General features: G+C 37.5%; 1 protein-coding gene across 1 annotated transcript; it reads left to right on the plus strand.

Annotated features, from left to right (window-relative positions):
- The first annotated feature begins 12,462 nt into the window (after nucleotides 1-12,462).
- Nucleotides 12,463-14,964, plus strand: LOC107038433 (trichohyalin-like). Its single transcript, XM_015257530.1, has 5 exons — nucleotides 12,463-12,845; nucleotides 12,903-13,377; nucleotides 13,596-13,949; nucleotides 14,110-14,334; nucleotides 14,692-14,964. The coding sequence occupies exons 1-5, from the start codon at nucleotides 12,463-12,465 to the stop codon at nucleotides 14,962-14,964; spliced, it is 1,710 nt and encodes a 569-aa protein (XP_015113016.1).
- Nucleotides 14,965-15,749: the final 785 nt, after the last annotated feature.

A 15,749-nucleotide genomic window follows, 5' to 3' on the forward strand; every position in this document is an offset into this window, starting at 1 on the left:
AACGGTTTCCTGGTCAGTCTCTATTATGGCCTTTTGTTTTTATCTTCTTCCAGGGAGCTAAAGATCACGTGGATATTTTTTTGCATTTTTCAACTCATTAATTATTATTCTAAAAAGTAAAATTTTCGCCGAAAACAGAGGTTTTTTAAGACACTGGGGAAGATGCGGCATTTGCGCGCGCTAGCCAGGCTGCATGAATTAATGCATTCATTTGATGCATTCATTCGATATAAAATAGAATTATAACTCGATAGGATTTTTTTTATTTGTATTTTCCGTTTGTACATTTACATGTACTTTTTCACCACGGAAAATACGTCGTGGAATGGTGTTTTTCAAGTCTTCTCCATTAGTTTTATTCTACTTATTTTCTAAATAGTGTTATTGATCGGGTAAGTGATAAATCTCATTTTTTAATTTTTGATTCGTGTCTTGTTCCATCGTAGTGATCAGGTTTGGAATACGTCATATATATTATGCCAAACAAGTGATTTTGTTTAATTTATTTTCATTTGTTTTGAGCTGTCAATTATTTCAATCATATTGACACAGTAGGCCATTGATTTTCATCGAACTATTCTTTACGAATTTGTCTCGTTATTCATCATATCCGACGCCGATAATTCTCCAGCTCCTCATTGCCGAAATACTGAACCAATTGATGATGGACTCCAGGTTCGAGATCCTCCAGTGGCAGATCCCAATGTTTTTACCGATCTTGATCGGCTGATCTGCATATTTACAGAGCATTTCTTCTGCCACAACAAAATTGGTGTAAGTACAGCTATTAATTTTCATAATCAAATTTTTACTTTTTTTTTGTGAATTTATTATTACGATTTTTTTTCTTTCTTTAGAGAGATCATCGGCATTATTCATCTTGTTAAAGAAGCTGAGACTGTAACCTGTAAAAATAGTGCAGTCAATGATGTATGTACATTTTTCGTTCACAATAATGATGGCGAAATGGTTCAGTGCGTTATGTGGGGTGAAATCATAGACAAATTTCTTGATCAGCTTCTAATGCATCATGTAAGTTGATTTTTTAATTTTTTTTTATTTCCGATTTTTACTGATTATATTTGATTTTTTTTGGGGAAGGTGGGGTAAAGTAGAACGTCTGTTATCGACTTTTCATTTTTTTTGCTCATTTCTAATCATTTTTATTAGGTCATTCACATCAATGGAGCTTACCCAAAATACGTGAAGGATTAATTCAACTCGAGAACGACTCCTTATGAATTGGTGCTTCAATCAAACAGGACTGTTATTGATTTGGGGAAGATTCAACTCCAACAACGCTCTCAATCCACCACTCCTGAGAGTATTCCTTTGATTGATCTAGCAACTTGCAAGAAAATTGTTGGTGAGTTTATTTATTTTTTTCTAATTTCATCATATCTTGAAAAAGTATAATTTTGGGACTGAAATCTATCTCGATGAGAAAATCTTTGGGAATGGTGTATTTCAGCTCAGTTTTTGATTTTTTATGAAAAATTTGGTTATGGAAATCAATTTTTGCATGAAATCTATGAGAAAATATTTTTGCATTTTCAGAAATTTGGTTCTGTGTAATTTGATACTAAAAATTCATGTTTTGTAATGAAAATTTCGAATTGCCTAATTATTTAAATCTTTTTTTACTTCGGATCTTTTTTCGTTCTAGCTGTGAGAGGATTTGTCAAAACTCCATGGGCTGTGATTGAAAAACAAGTCGATAGTACTGGCAATACTTGCTATGGATCCATTGCTGCTCAAAAATATTTCGTGGATGTAAAAATTTCTGATTTTCCCTCTGATTTTACTTCCCCATTCGTGAAGGGACAGCATGTCCAATGTGTTCGATCAATGATCAGAAAAGGTGATTATTCCATCCATTATTCCCATTTATTTCCAAATTTTCAATTCTTTTTCTGATTTTTATTATAATTCATTTTGATTTTCTAATTTTCAGGTAGTAGGTTTTTCTTCTGCGTTCAAGCTCCATCTTGTATCACTTTGGTTGATCAGACTGTCGCTACTTTCAAAGATCTTCTTCGTTGTCAGCCATTGATGGTTCGAAATCAGACTGATGCTAACAATCGAGGCGATGCTACTGCGGTTCAGCCCAAGAAATTGAAGAGAAGTGAAATATTCAACAAAAGATTCCCTAAAAAAGTGTGTTTCGTCATATTTTCGTATTTTTCTCTTTTTACTTTGGGTCTAGTTCTTCGTATATTTAATTTATTTTTCTTTTTCAGGATTAAGAAGTTACCAGGATGGCTTTTGTTTTTCATTTTTAGTTAACCAGAACAATTGATCTGTCGCTCCGAATCATCAACTACTTTTTGAAAATAAAAATAACAAAAATAGATCCAAAAAAAGGAAATCATAATCAGAAGAATATCGAACACTTCTAAATCATCATAATATTAATTAAAGAAAGTTCGAGCGTTTGAGATTCACTTGAAATTTTTTCGATAATTTACTGTTTATGGACCTAGATATCGACATTCTATGTTAATGACCAGCATTGTTCCCTGTCTCACTCCGATTTAAATAATTTCATATACAAAAAATTCTTTAAACTCCAACATAAATCTATTATCATACAGATTCAAGATTAACAATCTTTGCTCGATTAAAAATGAAATTGATAAATCATAATTTCTCTTTTGTTACTAAAATTTATGAAATTTCAAGATGTTTCTCTCTTTTTTTCCTCTTTTTCCCTCTTTTTTTCTTTTTATAACAATAATTTAATGATATCTCCTCCTGATTGTTACTAAATTACTTTCAATAAAGTTGTAAGTTCATTGCATAATTTTGGATCATTCTCATCTTTTTTTCATTCGTTTAAAAATAATAATCACAACATTCGTTACTTCTTATATTTTCTCACGTTACTAAATTTTTATTTCAGTATATTTTCCAAGAAGTATTAATTCCAAAATAACAACTTTTCTGAATAATATCATATTTCTTCCAATACCAATTCATTTATTGTTTGAGAAATTCCTTAACTCTTCATTGACTCCATCAATTTAATTCTGTGAATTTTTGTAGGGAAAATTTAATAATATTTAGTTCTCAAAATTATTCGCATTGATCGTCGCCTTCGTACTCCACGTTTTGCTTTTCTTCTGAAATTAATCAAATTTAACCGTCAATATTTTTTTTTTCTTGGGAAAATGAGGCAAAATGTAATGGTCTTTAATCCTCAATATCTGTGTTCATACATAAGAGATATTGGTGATTAAAGTCAACAATAAATATTTCATTTTCTCCTCGCCTCTACTACTTGAAGTTAGATCTACTTTCAGCCAGGAATAATATTATTTTGAGATTTCTTAATAATTTTTTGACTATTAATTTATAAAAATATGAAAATTGATGAGATAATCACAGCTAACTTCAAATTCTATTACAATTCGTTCATGATAATCAATAGAAATCAAGGGAGTCCACGTGAATAGATTTTTCAATTTTTCAAACCATCAAAAATTAGGCGTCATTTAGTTTTTTATTTCAAATTAAATCCTGTTTACTCAATTCCCAAAATTAATTACCAATTAACCTTTAATGACAATCATTAAATTTTTTTCTCCATTGAAGGTATCATTCTGGTCACAAAATCATTTTCTATTTGAAATTGTTTACCTATTAGCTCTCTTTTTCTTCTGTCTATTGATTGCTGAATGATTTTGATCATTATTTGCCGGATTTTCTTCAGTTGATGTTGATGGTGTCAGTTGGTTATTATTGGTAGTCCTCTCTCTATCTATTACACGTCTCTCACAAATCAATCTATTCCCTCCATTGGGGAACCTTCTCCAGAACCATACTTCTTCTTCAAAATTATAATCAGTATTAACGATTTGGGCTCTGCTTAGTATTTTTCTCTTCATCTTTTCCTTTTCCTTCTGACAGTCTTCTGAAGTGACACTTCTTTTATTTTCTTCAATAAGTTCCAATCGTAATTCAATTTTTTTTTTATTTCCATCAAGTTCTTACATATTTCATTGCTAGCTTGATGTTCAGCATTTGAGTTATTGAATAAAACATTTATAATTTAATTATTTTATTTCATTAAGTCCCGGATTTGAGTATTTGAAGATATTGATTTTATTATTATTATTTTTTTAATACATTTCCAGTTTTCTAGTTCTTGTACGAATCAATAGAGTCTCCAATTATACTAATAATATGACCAACAATCTAATCAACAATTAATTTATATAGAGTGTCCCAACACGTATCGGATAGAAATGCATATCCCTGGCATTGATGGTTAATCGAGTTTAACTCCACAGCGGATTGACTTGTTTACTCGGTTGATGGCCGGTCAATGTTTGGTCAGACACTGGTCAATTGTTGGTTGGTGCCGGATGGTGGTCGATCTTCGGTTGATTCGCAATTAATCACTGGTTGATGGTCAATTGTTGTTTGATCACCTGTGGATTTTTAATCGATCCCTGGTCGATCAATTATCCCGAATCAACTGGGGATTTAATAACACTCGACAATTCAACTCCCATATTAAGTGATGCGTCAAGGTATTTCTGCTCCTATTCAATATCGAGGAATTGAATTAATTGATACCGATTGAACATTCAATGCCTCCATTCCTCTGCCTTGGATAAGAAAAGGGATAAGATTTCTGTATCGAAGAATGGATTTAATTAGCTACTACATTTTGAGAGAGGAATAAATGAGAATAACTAACTAATTAATAAGCGTAACCATATTAAAGATATTACTAACTTATTAATGCCTTTAACCTCCACAGTTCGATGAGTTTTGGAATACCGTGCAACTCATAACTCATTTTATTTCGTCATCTGCCTGATTATTCATCAATTTTTCATCTCAAAACGTCAATTTTGAATTTTTGTGATTCAGTTCATAAAAATTCAACGAGTTATGATCTTATTCATTTTATTCAGTTTGTTTCAACTTAATTTCTAGTGGTATTAATATTTTATAGATCTTTTCTAATAATGGTTCCGGTTTTTTCTTTCCAAGAAATTGTAATTGATTCGATCAATTATTATCAATCTCTGAATAATTCTGTGAAAACTGGATTATTAACTGTTGTATTTTCTACTTGCTCACCTAAATATATTTTTAATGTTGACCATGAACGGACTCTGGACATAGCTACATATAATTGGCCATGCGTGAAGACATCTCTTCTCAAATCAATTGCAATACAATTGAATGTTTGTCCTTGCGATTTGTTAATGGTCATGGCAAAAGCTAACTTTGCATTTGAGAGTGAATTTCTGTGGTTCCCGGTAGCTTAGTCGGTAAGAGTGCCCGGCGCGTATCTGGGAGACCCGGGTTCGATTCCCGGCTGGGTGAAGCGGAAATTTTTTCTCTCTAAATTCTAATTCTCTTAGAATTCTTTAATGCCTAAAGGAGGTTAGGCGGTGTTTGAGGTGAATTTGAGAGTGAATTTCTGTGGTTCCCGGTAGCTTAGTCGGTAAGAGTGCCCGGCGCGTATCTGGGAGACCCGGGTTCGATTCCCGGCTGGGTGAAGCGGAAATTTTTTCTCTCTAAATTCTAATTCTCTTAGAATTTTTTTTCATTTTCACATATAAAAATAATTCTATTAATGAATACAATCTCTTTTTTTTATCTCCTGTTAATATTTCACATTTCAAGATATTATTTTTCATTCCTAATACCAATAGCCGTGTGCCATTACAAAGTCCCTGCTGAATGTTCAGATTTCTTATCAACATGACTATACGGAATTTCCTCAGTCGTAATTCGTGCGGTGGGAAAGACCGAGGCATCAACGTATTTAAATATTCTGGTAAAAGGTATTGATTGGTATTTACGCTGGTGTATAATTGTTCAGTGTCGATGTCCAATAAATCAACTACTCGTTGATTTATTTCATCTACATCTTCATTTCGCGCTGAAAGGATTGCAACTGTCGCGGCAGTTTTGTATTTTTTCTGTTTCAATAATTCGTCGTAAGTTTGGATTACAATATCTTCATTGTGATTCGCTATACAATCTTCCGGAAGGTCTAATTTATCTGTTTCATTTTTCAAACTTCCATTTCCCATTTGTATTAGATAATTCGAGAAATCTCGTTCTGTTGAGAACGCTCTCATATTTATCGTCATTGTGAATTTTTTGAAAAATTTCCATAATGTGCTATATTTTATCGACAAACTGACTGTTTCACTACGCGTTCCCCCTTGAAGCACAGGAAGTAGTTGTCGGAAATCTCCACCCATAATCATTATTTTTCCACCGAACACAATGTCATTATCTATTACATCTTTTAATAATCGATTAATTACGTCTAAACAATATTTTGGAGCCATTGGTGCTTCATCCCAGATGAATACACCATTTTGGTTCAGTTCTCTAGCTTTTTTAGAATTCAATTTGATATTTGATACTGAATCTTGATACAGCGATACTGGCAAACCGAATGTTTTATGGACAGTTTTTCCTGTTGGTAATAGTGTCGCTGCAATACCTGTAAAAGCCATTGTCATTGCTTTCTTGCCTTCCCCCATCAATAAATGCCATAAAGTGTTATAAATGAAGGGCTTTCCCGACCCTCCTGATCCATCAATGTAAAAGCATGAGTTATGTTCATTTACATTCGTATTATTAATATTCAGTATTATTTTATCAACAATATCCTTCTGTTCTTCATTCAATTTTTCATACTGTTCTTTTCCCTTTGATAATAGCTCTTCAATATTCAATCTTTCTTCGATGTTGGCAACTGCATCTAATATCTCAGGCATATTGTAATCTGCAAGACACTTATCTTCCTCATTCAATAGTTTCTCTTTTTCCGGATCTCTGGCATTTAATTCAAAATAATCTAATAGCATGTTTTTTTGTTCTAATACGTCGTCTAAATTACACTCTTCTCCACCAGGGTTTATAGTAATATTTTGTTGATTGGGGAGATGTACCGGTAAACGAGTAATTGAGTGACTTTTGTCATGCAATTTTTTTTGTAATAGACGCCAACATGCTTCAACGGGCCCTACATAACGACTATCAATGTGTTGTTTAATTTCATCATGCTCGATTGTATTAACTCCTGAATCGTCTTGTATTATAACCTCTGCTGCATCATGTGATTTGTGGATGTATTTATAAAAATATTTCACAGCTCTGATGTTCGTTACCACTTCTACATTACAGTGGCAATTCAATTTCAATAAAATTTCAGGACAATAAGGCACAACATATCTGTTATCTACCACATAACCATTTTGTTTCTCATGATATTCATCTGTATCTCTTCTACGATAACAGGGATATCCATCGTCGTCCATTGCAGTTTCATCCTGGAAACCTTTTGGAAAATGCTTGGAACATTTATTATCCACCAAACACCAATCACCACATGGTCCATGAATCATATTCATGAATATATTATACAAATCTGGTTCTTCTTCTCTGTCAGGTATTTTAGCACCAATGAATTTGTCTACTATACATGGACGGGTTAGTTTATAATCTCTTGTTAAATTAACCAGCATATGAACATGAGGTAAACCACGTTTCTGAAATTCGATAACATAAACCCATGCTAAAACTGCCCCAAATATTTCCTCGAGTATAATTAAATTGATTAAATAATCTTTTTTTAAATCGAAAACACGCGCAACTATCTACCGTGTGATAGACTATCTCTGGTCTATCACACGGTTGTTCTCCAGCATCAAGATTTTCTATGATTTCTCGCCATCTCGGATTGCATGTCATAGTGATGAAGAGATCTGGTTTACCAAATTTTCTGATAATTGCCATGGCGTCCTGATAATTCTGAGCCATATTATGTGGTAAACCTATAAATGTTGAGGGTAAAATGACCATCTTTCCAACTCTAAGATCGCTTTCTTCTCCTTTTTTCTCCAAGTAATCTATGAGACCCTGATACGTCTCACATCTGAGTTTCTTTTGGTTATTTCTAATAAAAGTTGTGCGATCTCTCTCTACTTTCACATAATTGTCGACTATCCATTGTTGAAAGAATTTACGACCTTTAAGAATCGGATTGAATGTATTTCTAATTGCAATTAAATTCTTCACGTATGCCAATCGAGAAATTCTTTTGTTCTTATTGAAACGTGTATCTTCACTGTCATATCCACCTAGTCCAGATGGATAAAATAATGGATAAATCCACGGTTCAATATACTTATCCATAGAGCTTATAAATGTCAATTTTTCATCTTCTCGGTCAGCTATGGTCACGTAAGATTCAGGGATTTCTCCATCCGCAGTAGTTAAGAAAGCTGCAGCTACTTCATTCGTTCTTTGGGGATTGTATCGATGTTTATAGGTTGTTTTTTTTTTTGCTATTGAAAATCATTTTTATCTCTGGCATCGGCGTTCCAGATTGGGCACATCTCTCTTCCTCCATCTCTATTACTTCTTTCATCATATAATACGCACTGACGAATTTATTATTTTCACGAATAACTTTGTCAAGTATATCCAAAATCGAAGTATTCAACTTGTTCATTGCAGACATCCGACAATGGTTGGCTGCATCAGCATCTACCATGAACAGTTGTGCATAGCTAGATACCCCATTTTCTTCTTCTGGATACAATGTTGTATTCATTCGATAATAAATTTGCCCTTGGATCATGAAACAATAAGGACCTGGTCTTCTACCTTCAAAATTCGTTAAATTAGCATTAAATGAGGCGAATGATACAGCATTGTTATAACTTCTAATATGCTTGAAAAAATTGTTTGAATTCGCATTTTTTATATCGAACAATTCTCTAAATTCCTCAGGGTAATCAGAGAAGGAGGCCGCTATTATATCACCGTGACTGCAACAATCATTGAATGAATCTTTCCCATTGGTTACTCGTTCCCCAGCGAAGTGTTTCGCATTACAATGCCGACATGATACATCCATTGGCCCGAGATAGTTTTCAGCCACTTCATCATTAATACTCCTGTTATTGTCATCAAAACAATATTTTGTCCTCATACGGTAAATTCCTTTCTTCCTACTCAAAATTCCTACCCCCCTATCTGTCTCACGATATCTTTTTTGTTTTCGTGTATTTTTTTCCATCGGGTCTAACACGCTCTCTGTCTTTCAACAGCTCTTTCATGCTTCAATTCCGTTTTTTCGGAAAGAAACAAAATCAAACTAGCCCTAAGCTCGAAACGGTCTCCCACTAGCTCCAGACGAAGAGACGTGTATCGGTTTCTGAAAGAGCTTAGACTAGAGATGTGACTAGGTAAATAAAACAAATAAATTAAACTCAGAATTGGGGGGGAAAAATCACAATATTTAATCAGAATTAAATGATTCGATACAAATAACACAAATCAATTTCTTTGGAAAACCCCCTTTGGTTGTTTCGATCGATCGACGATCATGAGGCTTCGATAGTTACTGATTCTACAATTGTCTAAGGAATAAAAGATTCTGATAGGAAAATAAAGAAGTAATATACTTAGTCAATTTAGTCAAAAACAAAAAAAAATTCCGATAGTTAAATTGAAAGATCTAACCACCCCAAAAGTCAAGAATAATCAATGTCAAAAAGAAAAAAAGAAAACCAGAATCGAAATGTCGTCAACAATAATCATGTAGATTGAACAACACTGAACGATCGAAACCCAAGAATTTGTCTACGTGACAAGTAAGCTGGCTGTCCGAAACAAATACGAAAACTCAAGACAACGGCCAGCGAAACGAAGCAAGGTCACGAGACACACAGTAACCCACGTTCAATGTCCTTCGAAACTATCCAAGTTAAATACCATCCAACGAGAGTCCAATCGTAACCGAAATTAAATGCTTCAAAATCTCCAGGGTTACGAAACCTCAATGGTTCACGGAATGGATGAATCTGACGTACAAAATTCGGAACCAAAACAAAAACAAAAAAAATGAAATCAAAATTGTAAAATTCCGAACGAACTAATATTTCTAACGAATGAGAGTTTTTAACAAAAACAACATAACTAAAAGATTCAGAGGAAAACTGTCCACTGGGCGGACAAAATCTCGTCACTATCAAACAGTCGTTCAAAGGCGTGCGAAACGCCGAACATTTTGACTCGATTTTGCCCTCACAAAATACCAAAATGTTTAATCACCACGCTCACCGATGTCCAGACCAAAATCCCAAAGAACTCCCGGCTACATGGCAGGTCTCAAAATATCCCAGTGACTTCCAGGAATTCCAAGGAAACCCGGAGAAATACCCAAAGGACGCCAAAGCCCAACATGGCTTCTGAAATGGCATCGGACACAAAAAAAATTTTCGACAGGCGTGCGAAATACGTGTACGCCGTCACCACCAGAAGAGAAGTGATCGCTCGACTATGACAAGTGTCGTCGCGATCATCAATTGCGCGGCAATTAATTTCATTGGCCCCCCGCAATACGACCATCACTCTCAATTATGATTGGACCCAAAATCTCACGCCTGCGCTCTACTAACTTTGCGCCTGCGCATGACCAAATTAGTTGAATAAATTAATTATTCCAACTAGACCATAATTCCAATTATAATTCNTCGGCGCGTCCAGGCCTCGATGATGTAGCAGTCCCTCTCTAATGTAGACTCGCCACTCGTTCATCTGTTCTGCAACGAAGGTCCTCTCAGCGCCATGCTATCACGGTCAACGTTCGAAGCTTTACGTGACTTGGTAGATACTCCAGGTTCTATCGAATTCAAATGGGAATTGACGTTCATGCCAATCATTCCCCGATGTCCCCCGTAGTCCAACAAGTCCTCCAATCATTGAGCGTGTGATTTCGTACAAAATTCAAATACAAACAAAATAATCAGTCATACAAAATTAACTCTAAAAAAAAATGACTCTCGTTGAATGGTAGGTTTGACTTCAAGTCTGGTGGCAACCAATCTAAAACCCCAAAAACCACGCGAAGGTCTACAAATGAAATGATTTGTAACGAATATAACACGTTACAGTACATAATGCCACATAACACTCAATCTATCGGCTGGAATGTAAGCCTCATTTTGAAGAGCTCATTGCGATCTCTGAAGTGATAAATGTTATGTTCCTACCGGTCAAGTTTAAAGCCACGAAAACGAATGAAGAATGCAAATAGAGTGTAACATTATAGGGTTAAAGAAGGAAATCATCTTCAATAGCCCGATGGAACTTCCATCGACATAAATTCAAGATACCCCATTTTGAAGGCGGGAACATACTCTTCAGAATTATATATGAATACCGCCATTTATTACCACTCAATATTCAATATATAAAAAATGCCCACTAAACTTGAATTTCAGAAAAAATTTGAAACTTCAGTTTTTCTCTTGAACTATCATAACTTTATGATAAATGGTAGTAATCAGATAATTCAGGCATGAAATTGAAGCTTAATTAATATTCTTTCAAATAAGTACACGATATGTTCTCTAAATGAAAGAAAAGAATGACATCTCTGTTGATTAACATCCAAAAATTGAAAATTTCGAAAACGTGACATGCAAATTTTGACACTTAATCTCTCATAATATTCAATCGATCAGATAGGATGAAAGATTTCAGGTCTCATTTTGAAGAGCTCATCGCGATCTTTGGAGTGTACATCATATGTTCTCACCAGTCAAGTTCAAAGCCACGAAAACTAATGAAGACTGCGAATTTTAGAGTGTGATATCGGGTTCAAAATGGAAATGATCTTCAATAACCCAATGGAAATTCCTTCGATGCGAATTCAAGATATCTCATTTTGAAGGCCGGAACACACTCTTCAAAATTATATATGAATATCGTCGTTTATTACCACTCACTATGTAAGAAATGCCCACGAAACTTGATTTTTTTAAGAAAAAAACAAAACATGAAACTTCAAGTTTCTCTTGAAACTATATCATAACTTTATGATAAAGAGGATGCTAGGAGGCTCTGCTGAGGAGTAGACGCGTGGTTAGATAGTAGCAGGGAAAATAACGAAAAATTCGAAAAAAACAGTAGGAAAAATAGTGTAAGAAAGTCCTGGAGGTGGAAAAAGAGGAAAGACAAGTGGAGAGTAAATAAACTCAGAGTGAAAACGCAGGTGAGGAGGTAGGTGAAGTGGATAAAGTGTAGTGGCGATTTGGCGGTTAGGAAAAAATGGGTGATGAAGGAGGGCAAGAGGGGAGGGACGGCGTTGGATATAACCTAAGGAAAGGAGGGGAGCAGAAAGAAAAGGAGAACGGAGACATGGAAGAAAATAATGAGAGGTTATTAGTAGAGACACCTAGGATAGGAAAGGGAAGAAGAGGCAGGAAACCGAAGGCTGGTCAGGTAGAGGCAACGAGTACGGCGACGGAGAAGACAACAAGATGACTGGATGACTACTGGGGGAACGGAGAAGGGAAGGCGGTCGAAGGAGAGAACGCGACTGAAGCAGAGAATAGAACGGAAACAGCAGAGAGGAGAGACTCAGATGGCAAAGCAGAAGAGAAAAATGACGAGATAACATCCAACATGGAAAGAATAGAGGAGAAAGAGACGCTCGGGACTAAAAGTCACCTGAAGAGAACCCCAGTAACAAGGAAAGAGGGAGAGAATGAGAATTTGGTGTCAGAGGAACAGGAAAAGGGAGCCTTGGAAGAAACAACGCAGGAACCAGGCGGACGTAAAATTGGAAAAGGCTGTAAAGGAAGAGAAGCAAGGGAAGGCAGTGGAGAAGCAGGGGAAGGCAGTGGAGAAGCAGGGGAAGGCAGTGAATACGAGAGCACAGAGGAAAGGGTGTCAGAAGCAGATACGAACGAGGAAGTGTGGATTCAGGAAAGCATGAAGAGCTGGCTAAAAAAATGGGAGGAAAAACAGAAGGAAGAATGGGAAGCAAGGATGTCAGATCTGGAAGGGTTATTGAGAACGGAGCTAAAGAGAGTCCTCAGCACGGAGTTGAGGTAGGTACTCAGGAAGGAACTAGTGGCAGAAACGGGAACGAGGAACACAGAGGGAAGGGAACCGGGTGGAGAGGGATGGAGATGTGAAGACTGCGAGAGACGGAGGGAGAGGAGAACAGAGGAGTCAGGACCAAGGCAGGGGAATTTCAGGCAAACGTGGTGGAAGGATTGGGGAGAAAGTAATTACGAAAGAGTTGAGCAGGTGGGAAAGGAAAAAGACAGGGCTGAGTTTGAGACGAGAAAAAAGGATAATGAGGAGCAAAAAAAGACAACGAAAAGAAGCAACGAAGAGAGAATTCTAGAAGGCAGACAGGAGACCACACAAAGCCTAGAGATAAACACAAGTGGTAGAAAGTCGACAGATAGCGGAACTGAGGGGTGGGGGGAAGGGGAAGGACCACAAGAGACCCAGGAAAAGATGGAGGAACCCCCTAGATGGAGAGAGAAGACAGGAACAAGAAGGGAAAGCAGTAGTGGCAGCGAGAGTGTAAGTAGTCGAGGAAAAGGAAACAGAAACAGTGAAGGCGGGAAAAGAGGTAATGCCGAGGATTGAGGGCAATGGAACAGTGAGCCAGAGCAACAAATGGAGGATGCACGGAACCCGCCACCGAGAGGCCTGTTCAGCGAGGAATGGGAGAGAGAACGAATGGAAAGAAGAGGAAGAAGGAAAAATATGGTGGTAAAGGGGCTAACTCTAATTTCCAGATCAAAAAAGGAGGAACTGGAGCGCTGGTTCCAAAAGACTCTGAGAGTAGAAGTGAAAATGGAAGGGCTAGAAAGAAGGCAGAAAGGAGAATGGCTGGCCAGAGTGGAAGACTTGGATCAGAAAATAATGGTGATGAAAGAAAAGACAAGACTGGGAGAAATGGGTTGGGGGTATACATTGAGGACGACTTGACAGAAAGGCAAAGAGTGGTGCAGGCCTGGCTGGAGAAGGAGGCGCGCAATTGGAGAAGAAGAGGCATACAAGCAGAGACAGCATACAACTCGCTAATGGTGGACAGAGCGGGACTAGAGTGGGATGAGGAGAAGGGGGAACTGAGACAGAAAGGGCGCACGGCAAGGAAGGGAAGGAGAACGCCCTTTTAAGTCAACGGCAGGAGAAGGAGAGGACGAGGAGAACAGGCTGCTGAGGATATGGGACTGGAACGTGGAAAACGCGGCAAACATAGGTAAGAATGAGAAACATTGGGAAACAGCGGACGTCGTTTTGTTCCAGGAAACACATTTGGAGGCGAAAGGTATGAAGAAAATGCAGGAGAAGTTGAACTCAAAATTCGAATGGTTCGGGAAAGAAGCCAAGAGAATTCATAAGAGGGGAAAGGCTAGCGGGGAATATCTAGTAGGCATAAGGAAGACATTGGAAGCAGACTGGATAGTAGAGGAATCGGAATATGGAATGAAACTGAGGATCCAAGAGAGAGAAATCAGAGAGAGTTACAGGGTAATCCATCTACAACAATGACAGGAAAAACTTAAAAAGAGCACTGGGGAAGATGGACGAACTGGTGGAGGACTCGGAAGGGTCAGAGGAGAGACTGATTATCGTAGGCGACTTAAATGCAAAATCAGGAGAGCTACAGGGAGTAGCAGATTGCGGATGGAAAGAAGAGATAAGGATAACAGAAAGGAAATCACAAGACAAGACGATAAGAGGAGAAGGGAAGAAGCTAATGGAATGGTGTGAGGAGAGGGCACTCTTAGTTCAAAATGGAGGGGCCAGGGGGGACGAGGGGGAGAAATAACGTTTGTAGGGGAAGGAGCGGGACTGGGGAGTGTCTTGGATTACGTGCTGGTCAAGATGGAAGGAAACGAAGCACCTAGCTGGTTCATGGACATGGAGGTGAGGGAACAGGAGGGATCAGACCATCTACTGATCATATTCAGGGTGGAATGGAACGAGGAAGAGAGCAAAGGCCGAAAAAAGAGAGACTCAACAAAAACGACTGAGATGGAAGGAAGAGAGGGCGGAGGACTTCAAGAAGATTTGGAGCAAAAGGTGGACAGAATCAGGAGGAGAGAAGGGACAGAACGTAGGGAAGAGATGGGAGAGACTGGTGAAGGTAACGACTGAAACAGCACAGGAGGTGAAGATGACGGTGAGCGGCAGACGAAGAGACCTGGCAGCCTGGGATAATGGGCAATATGAGAAAGAAAGACGGGTAATGTTTAAAAGCTTGAAGAAATTTAGGAAAAAAAGGGATTGGGAAACTAAACGGAAATACAACCAGTCGAAGAAAAAGCTTAGAAAACTGAGGTCAAGGCTTGTGATGGAATGGATACAGGAAAAGCAGAGGAAAGTAGCACAGGGGAGGACAATGGCAGACTGGTGGAAGGCGATGAACTGGTTTAGGCAAGGGAAGAAGAGAGAGAGCAACAATGTGAAGAAGGAAGAGTGGCTGAAGCAATTCAAGGAACTACTAGAAGCATAGGACGAGAGCCGGGCGGAGAGGAAGTTAGTTGAGGAAATAGATGGAAGCGCGGAAGAAGATCAGGGGAGGGGACTTGAGCAACAAATAGAAGATGCCAAACTAGATGGAGATGTTACGGATTGGGAGATTTTGAGGACAGTAGCTAAATTAAAGAGGGGGAAGGCAGCAGGAGAGGATGGAGTAACTGCAGAATTCTGGAAAAACTTACCAGAAGAGGGGATGGATGAGCTGAACGAAATAATTAAGGAACTATGGGAATAGGGGGAAATAATCCATAGGTGGAACTTGGCCACGATTTTCCCAATCCACAAGAGAGGGGATGTGAACGTTGTGGCAAACTACAGGGGGGTATCGCTTTTGGACATTGGCTACAAAATACTAGCATCAATAATGGCTGGGAGGTTGGGAAACTGGTTAGAGGAAGAGG

The sequence above is a fragment of the Diachasma alloeum genome, unplaced genomic scaffold (genome assembly GCF_001412515.2).
Source record: "Diachasma alloeum isolate Michigan unplaced genomic scaffold, Dall2.0 Dall_scaffold_00283, whole genome shotgun sequence".
In the NCBI taxonomy this organism is placed as follows: Eukaryota; Metazoa; Arthropoda; class Insecta; order Hymenoptera; family Braconidae; genus Diachasma; species Diachasma alloeum.